We start from the raw sequence: 8992 nt of genomic DNA on the forward strand, positions 1-8992 counted from the left end.
TCCCAGCTCAGTGCAGGGACACTGCCACCCCTCAGGGCCCGTGTCCCCTCTCCAGCCTGGGTACATCCTGTCCCCTCAGGGTTCGTGCCAGGCTCTGTTCCCTCTCTGGTGTGAAAACAGGCATCATGTCCCCTCTGCAGTGTAGGGGCAGCCGGTTCCCCCAGGGCAGCTGCTGTCCTCCCTCCGGTGTGGGGACAGCTCGTCCCCTCGGCCCATGTCCCCTCAGGGCTCGTGTCCTCTCAGGGCTGCTGTCAGGGCTCTTGTCCCTCCCCAGCATGGGGACAGACCGTCCCTCCAAGGCTCGTGTCCCCTGTCCGGTGTGGGGACAGCCTGTCCATCCATCCCACCTGTCCATCTCTATCCCACCTGTCCACGGAGCCGCGAGCCGCAGGTGGAGCTGCAGGTGATCGCCTCCGGCCCCGCCCCTGACCTGTTCCACCTGTCCACCCATCCCACCTGTCCATCCATCCCACCTGTCCACCTGCCCGTCCCCTCGGCCCGTGTCCCCTCAGGCCTCGCGTCCCCCTCCAGCACAGAGACAAGCCCGTCCTCTCAGGGCTCGTGTCCCATCAAGCCCCGTGTCCCATCTGGGCTGGTGTCCCCTCTCCAGCCTGGCGACACTCCGTCCCCTCTGCTGGTGTTTCCTTAGTGCCCGTGTCCCCTCAGAGCGGCCCGTGTCGCCTCAGCCTGGCCCGTGTCCCCTCAGAGCGGCCCGTGTCCCCTCAGGGCGGCCCGTGTCCCCTCAGAGCGGCCCGTGTCCCCCCAGGGTGGCCCGTGTCCCCTCAGGGCGGCCCGTGTCCCCCCAGGATGGCCCGTGTCCCCTCAGGGTGGCCCGTGTCCCCTCAGGGTAGCTCGTATCCCCTCAGGGCGGCCCGTGTCCCCCCAGGATGGCCCGTGTCCCCCCAGGGTGGCCCGTGTCCCCTCAGGGCGGCCCGTGTCCCCCCAGGATGGCCCGTGTCCCCTCAGGGTGGCCCGTGTCCCCTCAGGGTAGCTCGTATCCCCTCAGGGCGGCCCGTGTCCCCTCAGAACGGCCCGTGTCCCTTCAGCCTGGCCCGTGTCCCCTCAGGCCCGCGTGCAGCCCCGCGCGGGGCCGCCTCCGCCGCAGCCCCGCCCCGCCGCAGCCCCGCGCGTGCTCGGAGCGGCCCCGCCGCCGCCGCCGCCGCTCGGGGTCACTTTGTGAGGCGGCGCCATCGCCATGTTGAGCCAGCTGCTGGGGCCGCGCTACGCGCAACTGCTGCGGACCTGGTGAGGAGCTGCCGGGCTGCCCGCGCCGCGCTGGGGCTGCCCGGGCCTGCCCGCTTCCACCCGGGGCTCTCTGTCCGCTCCGAGCCGGGCTCTGCTCGCCCCGCCCGGGTCTGTTCGCCCGGTCCGGGGCTCCGCACTCCCCTCACCGCGTCCTCCGCGCCCTGGGCGCGCTCTGTGGGAGCCTGAAGGGCATCCCGACCCCTGCCCGAGGCCTCCCCGTTCCTTCCGCGCCCTGTGAGGGTCGCTGGGGACGGTGCTGGGGTGCGGAGCAGCGCTCGGGCCGGGCTGAGGGGCCGAGGAGCCGCGGACAGGGCTTGCGGCCCAGCCGGCGCTGGCTGCTTCACGTGCGGTAACAGAGCAGCGCCGTGGGTGCCCTTTGCAGGGCTGTGAGAGACAAAACGACGGGGCAGAACCGACGGGATGTGGCGGCAGCAGTGTATGGCAGTGGGTCTTCTCTTTGCTGTGCAGTAGTTTTTTAAGTAAAAGACTGTAATCTTTTTCCTGTCAGATATCTTGTCTGCCCTGAGGACTAATGCTGTTCCATGTCTGTGAGGTTGTTTCAGTATTTCTGTGTCCAGAGGGGCTGGGCTGAGCATCCCTGAGGGTCCCTTCCAGCTCAGGATATTCTGGAATTCTAAGCTCTCTTCCTGATTGAGATGACTTTCTCAGGTACCTCAGCCATGAGCCTCTGCCAGGTCTTTCACAGTGGTAATTTGTTGTTTCCCTGGGTGTGTCTGTCCTTTAGGACCCCCACCCTGGTGACATGGGGTGGTGTGGCTGGCGTTGGTGTGATCTGGGCCACAGATTGGAAGCTGGTCTTGCAGTACGTTCCGTACATCGGCGGCAAGTTCAAAACTGAAGACTGAGCTTCCCTCTAATGGTGAGTTTTGTTTGTACATCTCATGGCTTAATCAGTAGAATTATAAAATCACAGAATCCCAGATGGGTTTGGGTTGGAAGGACCTTAAAGCTCACCCTGCTCAGCCCCTGCCATGGGCAGGGACACCTTCCACTATCCCAGGTTGCTCCAAGCCCTGTCCAGGACAACCTAGCCTGCAACACTTGAACACAATAACCCTCTGTTGCTGTGACAGTGGATATTTCTTCTTTGCCTGGGGCACAGTCATATTTTTTCTATTTTTTTTTTAAGTGGTGCTTTACAGAGCACCAGAAGGATGGAATATTCATTAGAATATGTTTTTCAGATTAATATTTTGCAAGCAGCAGGTCTTCCACAACATAATGCAGTTCTTGGGAGGTCAAATCAAGCTAATTTGGAACTTCTGATTTATCTGTTTACTTCTGTTCCTGAGCAGAAGAGCTACAAGCTCAGGACTTGTTTTATGGCTAGGCAAATTCAGACTCCTTTCTGCTCCGTGTAACTGGTATTAAAAATAAATTGAATTTTCAGAGCTGGTTATTGTATTCCACAAATTCCTTGGAAGATTTGCTTTCTCAAGGTTTTGGTTCTTTTCCTTCTTTAAATGCATATCAGAAGTGCTGTTCTGAATGTTGTGAAAGTCTGACCATTCCTAAAGCTGGAGCAGTAATTAGACAATCCTTCTGTAGGGGCTCTAAGTGCATATTCTTTCTAGTGGGCAGGCTTTGGATTTCTTTATTCCTTGCTGCAGACAGAAGGGAGTCAGGAGGATTTTTCCATTCATTAAAGGATGCTAATGGAGAAACTCTGAGTCCTGAGAAAACTCTGTCCACCTCAGGGTTTGTTTCTTCTGGTCAGAATAACAGTTACATCTAAATGTTGATTAATGAAAGCGAGTTATTTGTGTTCCAGCTACACAGTATTTTGTAGAGAAGTCAGTCAGTTTGGAAAGCACAGGCAGTACTTTTTAAGTCCTTTTCCAGCAATAATTGTTGCAGTTTAAACAATTTACTGTTTGCAAACTTTGTATTGCACAGATCCTTCTGTAACCAAGAGAGGAATGAAACTTGTCTTGGAAGTCAGCCGAACTGGAGGCATTTTGGGTCATTGTGATGTTTACAGACAAGTCATAGAACCATAAAATAACCCAATGGTTTGGGTGGGAAGGGTCCTCAAAGCCCATTCAGTCCCACCCCTGCCATGGGCAGGGACACCTTCCACTATCCTGGGCTGCTCCAAGCCCTGTCCAACCTGGATGGAGAAAAGTTTTCAAGTGGAAAAGCTCTCAAGTTATGTAGAGGCAATTAAATTACCTTCTGAGGGCTTTCCTAACTTAAAAATTGTCAGTAGTAGGAACACAGCTCTATTCCTGAGCCAACAGTCTGCGTTTCCCATTTTGGAGTAGGAACTTCGTGTGTCTGGAAAGGGGAGCAGAGAAAGGGGATGTGTCTGTGGTGGCCTGTGCTCCCTTCCAGAGGGACTCCAGGCCTGCCCACCCACACCTGGATCAGCTCCTGTGCCTGAAACTTCCAGCCTGGATCCTGGAGCCTTTTGAAATCTCTCCTGTTGGCTGCTGTGGCTCTGTGCAGGAAGCTCTGCTTAACGACTGCTCTGTGTTTGTTGTAGGATTCTATTGCTGGAGAGTGTTGGGAGCCTTCCGTCCGCTGAGACCCTGCTGGGTGACCCTGAAATCAGTACAGATTCTGCAACAAGCTGTTGTCTGTCTGTCTGTCTGTCTCTCCCATGAACAGCTGTGAGCAAATTCACCCTCACTGACCACTTCCTCTGAACACTTTCCCAGCACATCTTGCCTTGATGGGAGTAATTTATAAACCTGGTGTACCAAATAAACCAAGTGAATGGTTTTCACGGGGCTTGGGTTTTTGGGATTGTGTGTGTGTGTGTGTGTGTGTGTGTGTGTGTGTCTTACCTTCTGAGTCCACATTCTTAAGACCAGACTCCTGGTTTGGTTTTGGGTTATAGAATCATGGAATCACAGGCTGGTTTGGGTTGGCACACCTGGCACTATCCCAGGTTGCTCCAAGCCTTGTCCAGCCTGGCCTTGGACACTTCCAGGGATCCATGGGGAAGCCACAGCTGCTCTGGGCACTGTGTTATATCTTCAGCTTCTTGGACTGTGTGTCCTAAGGCAGGTCTGCCACATGTTTGTCTCTTTTCATGTGCAGGATCCTCAGGATTCAAGCACTGGCTGCTAGGATACTGGGCTTGATGATTTATTTATATCAATTACAGCTCTTGAGCTACTCTTAGGCATGTGTTGATTTTAAGCTCATTCCTGGATCACTGTGGCCTCATGGATACAGTTAACTTTTCACAGCCAATACTGCAGAGTTTCATGGTAACAGATTCCTCAAATTAGGTTTAAAGAAAGGATTTGGGGTTTTTAACATCAATTCGTGGACCCCTTAAATGGTCTATTTTTTAAGCTGTTCTGGCTTAATCTAGGGGTTTGAGGAAGGCAGGCCCCAAATCCTGGGTGTCTTTCTTTGTACCAGGATGAAAACCAGGGGTTCAGAGAACTGCTCAGTTCTTAATTTGGGGTTTAAGAAGAAAAAGTATTTATTTGTCAACTTAAATTGGTGATGAAACAACCCCACAAACACAAGCCTTTAGGTGAGAGTTCTTAGCTGTTAGAAAAACCCCTACCACAACCCTTTAGATGAGAGTTTTTAGCTGTTAGAAAAAGGAAGAATGAGGATTATTTTGCTTTGGTCTCTGCCACTCAGCCACAGATGATTCAGACTCAGGGGGGAAAAGTTCATCCCTTTTCACAAAGACAAGAATTTACAAACAAACTTCCTCTGTGTGAGAGCAGGGTCACTGTTTTCTCTGCTTAGTGGCCAATTTCATCTTATTAGAATGTTTGGCTTGTAATACAAAGTTTGAATCTCTTTAGGGGAAAATCCCAGTTGTAGCTGTGTTGCCCATGTGTCACTGACAGGACTGTGTCACCCTCAGGGATGTTCTGTGGAAAAGTGGAAAACCTGCCCAAACAGTGGCACTATGCAGGACACTGGTATTACTTGATTAACAGTAAAATTTCTTAGTGTTGCTTCAGCATCATCACAATTAATTGGGGGCACAGAATATAATTTTCACATGCAAAAAACTGCCTTTGCTTCTCTGCTATGTCCACTGAGATGCAATCACAGAATCCTGGAATATCCTGAGTGGGAAGGGACTCACAGGGATGCTCAGCCCAGCCCCTGTCCCTGCACAGCCACCCCAACAAGCCCACCCTGAGCATCCCTGAGAGCAGTGTCCCAACGGTGTTGCTTCAGCATCATCACAATTAATTGGGGGCACAGAATATAATTTTCACATGCAAAAAACTGCCTTTGCTTCTCTGCTATGTCCACTGAGATGCAATCACAGAATCCTGGAATATCCTGAGTGGGAAGGGACTCACAGGGATGCTCAGCCCAGCCCCTGTCCCTGCACAGCCACCCCAACAAGCCCACCCTGAGCATCCCTGAGAGCAGTGTCCCAACGCTCCTGGAGCTCTGGCAGCCTTGGGGCAGCTTCCTTGGGATATGGAATAATGGGATAACGGGGCTGATTCCTCAGGCTGTCCCATCCCTGCTCCAGCAGTGCTCCTCACTGACCTGCAGGAGGCCAGAGCCTCACCTTAACCTCAGGGTACTGAGAGTGCAGCTTCGACAGCAGCAGCCCTCTGCCTTACCTAGAGGTGTTGATACTGATCCATTTCCAGCCAAATTATGGCTGGAAAGTGGGTATTCTTGGCAAGTGGATGTTCTGTCAGCCTGTCCTTGCACAGCAGCAGGATTGTAACCTCAGCTCTGGACAGCTCAGTCTCTGCTCTTACTTTACTTGTGTGACACACCTGGGCAGGACAAGTGTAACCTGCTGCTTCAGAAATTCCCTGGGTTTGCCTTGTTCCCAAGCTGAAGGTCTGTGGTGTCCATCCCTCTGAGAACCCTGAGGTCCCCGAGCTGGCAGTCAGTGGTGACAGTCACCTTTACACAGCCCCAGTGGCAGAGGTGTGCCCAGCAGGTGAGATGAGATACTGAAAGGAGAAAAACATATTTCAAATCCCAGCTGTGTGCACAGCTCTGCAAGGAGTGTACAGACCTTGAATTTGTTTGGGGATTGTTCAGCTCCTTGTTCTTTGTGCAGCATTTCCAGTGATGGATTTATTGCTAATTAACCCTGGAATTAGTGTATAACTGATTTAATTGCTATATTTCTTTTGCTACGAGAGCAAGAAACACACTCTTGAAAATATCTTCTGCATTCTTGGGCAAGTCTCTACTAAAATTCAGATAATTACTGTTCAAGTGGCATGGGTGATCTTTCTAATTTTTAACATCCTAGCATTGCCTCTCTTCTAACAGTTAATTATTTTCGTAATAAGCTATGAATGCCACGTATGTTAGGAACAAAATAAAAACAACAGCCTGACAGAGGGGGGAAAAGCTTCCCCTTCCAAACCTGGAGAGGGCACAGAGGTAGCTTTGGATTTACAGCTGTGGGTTGATTATGTAATTTTGAAACAGCCCCTAAGAAAAGGGAGGCTTTGCATTCCTGCCTGCCTCTTCCAAGTGTTTGCCCTTGTGGTGGTGCCCCCACTTCACTTCTCTCCTGGGATGTGCAAGTGGAGGTGGGACAGGGTTTTTTCACTGCAGCCACCTCAGCACTGTGAGCCTGGACCAGCCCCTGTTGGTCTCTTCTGCTGGAGGAGCCTCTGCTGGGGCTCCTGGGTTGGGAATTCCTTGGCCAGTTCTGCTCTGGAGTAAGCTCCTCAGTTGGCTCTGGGAATGTAGAGTAGGAAACTTAAACCAGGGATACCTGCAGAGTGAAATCAAGAGTTTTTCTGTGAGGATATCCTGCTGCTTCCTTCCATGTCTAACAAAACTGATTTTGGTGATTTTTGGGATTATCTGCTCATCCTGGTGCAACACAGAGTCTCTGGCAGCTGAATCCACTTTCAGCTGGTGGTTCTACCTGCAAGTACCTCACCTTGGCAGTGTTCCCAGAGGAGCACTGGAATATTTTCCCTTCAGCTCAAGAGTTCGTTTCTACCCAAACATTTCACGCAGTCCTAGGAGAGAGTAAATGTTTCCCTTCCACAAAACGTCGCCAGCTGCCAGTGAAAACTGATTTTCTACCTCCTGATACCCTCGGCTCGAGGTCCAGAGGACTTGCAGGGATCCTCCCACAGGCTAGCTGTGACACTTCCACATCCAAACCCACAGCTTCACTCGCTCCCAGCTCTGCCAGTTCATTCTTTTAAAACACCACTGATGGTTTCACCGTGCTTCACTTTCCCTTTTGCACTCCAGAGCTCCACATCGGTACAAGTTTTTGGTTACAACAGTATACATTGAGCTGGATTTGAGGTTTCGGGTGTTTTGATTATAAAAAACCAGGGAAGTGCATGTATGGAAAATAGTGTGGGTTTGATCAATAGTGGGAATTGGAAGTTTTCCATCTCTTTTGTGCAAGATTGCAGGAAATAATAGCAATGGTAGAGCGAGACGTTTCCTACCTGTGAGCCCAGAGGAGACAACACAAACTACCACACCCCGGTCCCTGGGGAGCCGGAATGCCTTCAGGGCAACGCTCAGCATCGATCAAATTAACGACACCACCTCCACCCTCATGGATCTTAAACCTTTTTAAACAAAGTAAACGTAACCCAGCACCTACAGGCGCACCTGGCTCTTGGAAATTGTTTCCAGTTTCTACTCCCGAGTCTGGACAATTTGCAGCTCGTTGTGGGGGTGTGGGCTTCCCTCGAATCCGTGACAAGTCTCACATCCTCCCTCAATCTCCTGCTGCTTTTCAAACGAGGGAGTTTGAAATGAGTGAGTGAGCCCTGACTTGAAAAAAAAAAGGCAGTAAGTAATACCCAACCATGTGATGTTTAACGATGGCCAGTGCTGGTTCTTGCCCAGGGAAGGAAGGGCTGGAGCTGTGCCAGGGCTTGGCATGGAGCTCAGGGAAAGGTTCTTGCCCCCGAGGGTGCTGGCACTGCCCAGGCTGCCCAGGGAATGGTTCCGGCCCCAAGGCTGCCAGAGCTGCAGGAGCGTTTGGACAGCGCTGCCAGGGGTGCTCAGGGTGGGCTTGTTGGGGTGGCTGTGCAGGGACAGGGGCTGGGCTGATGGACTTGCGGGTCCCTTCCAGCTCAGGATATTCCAGGATTCTAAGTAACTGCCAGCTGAGGACTGGAGGAAGCACTGGTTATTGACACAAACAGAGTTTGATGTCAGACCAGAGCAGTGGCTGGAGTGTGGACACACTGCTATGGACACCCCAGCTGTAGTGTCTGACACTGATCCCTTCCAACTGCTGCTCCAAGCAGGATTCTTAACAAAAAGCTAATACATCATTCATTAAAGGAAAATTGATTTCTCTGACTTGCTTTGGGAAAGAGGCTGCCTTGTGGTGTTTGACAGCATGTGGATACTGGAATGGAAGGAATGGCGAGGAACACAGCAGCTGGAGTTCAGGTGCGGGGTGGGGTCTCATTCCCAAAGCTGGGGTTCCCAGGTGGCTGTTCCTCGGCAGCGGGAGGCAGACACCTCTCCTGGCGGTACCGCAGCCGGGAATTTCCCACTGCAGCTGCAGTAGGTGTTGGTTTACACGCTTTCCTGAAAAACTTTTCATTGCTTTGTCTTCAGTTCCTCATGTGCAGATTTCCCCCCCCCCACCTCCTTTTTTTTTTTTGGGGTTTTTTTGAGCGGTTTTTTTTTTTTTTTTTTTGTGTGCTACTGTTGCACGGAACGAACCCCCGAGCTCCCCCGGGGCAGCCCCCCGGCGAGGGGCCGGTTCTCCCCGGGGGTCCGGGCGGGTCCGCGTCCCCGGGGCGCGGGGCGGGGCCGG

General features: G+C 52.3%; 1 protein-coding gene across 1 annotated transcript; it reads left to right on the plus strand.

Annotated features, from left to right (window-relative positions):
- Window positions 1–1111: 1111 nt before the first annotated feature.
- On the plus strand, window positions 1112–3990 carry LOC121353373 (cytochrome b-c1 complex subunit 10). The gene is made up of 3 exons (XM_041467159.1): window positions 1112–1245; window positions 1991–2125; window positions 3752–3990. Exons 1-2 carry the CDS (start codon window positions 1196–1198, stop codon window positions 2109–2111), a joined length of 171 nt encoding a protein of 56 aa, XP_041323093.1. The 5' UTR covers window positions 1112–1195; the 3' UTR covers window positions 2112–2125; window positions 3752–3990.
- The last annotated feature ends 5002 nt before the right edge of the window (window positions 3991–8992 follow it).

The sequence above is a fragment of the Pyrgilauda ruficollis genome, unplaced genomic scaffold, assembly GCF_017590135.1.
Source record: "Pyrgilauda ruficollis isolate IOZ18807 unplaced genomic scaffold, ASM1759013v1 scaffold200, whole genome shotgun sequence".
Lineage (NCBI taxonomy): Eukaryota > Metazoa > Chordata > Aves > Passeriformes > Passeridae > Pyrgilauda > Pyrgilauda ruficollis.

Coding starts and splice junctions, on each gene's coding strand:
- LOC121353373 (XM_041467159.1), top strand. CDS start 1,196: ATGTTGAGCCAGCTGCTGGGGCCGCGCTACGCGCAACTGCTGCGGACC. Junction 1,246..1,990: donor GCGCAACTGCTGCGGACCTG/GTGAGGAGCTGC, acceptor TCTGTCCTTTAG/GACCCCCACCCTGGTGACAT.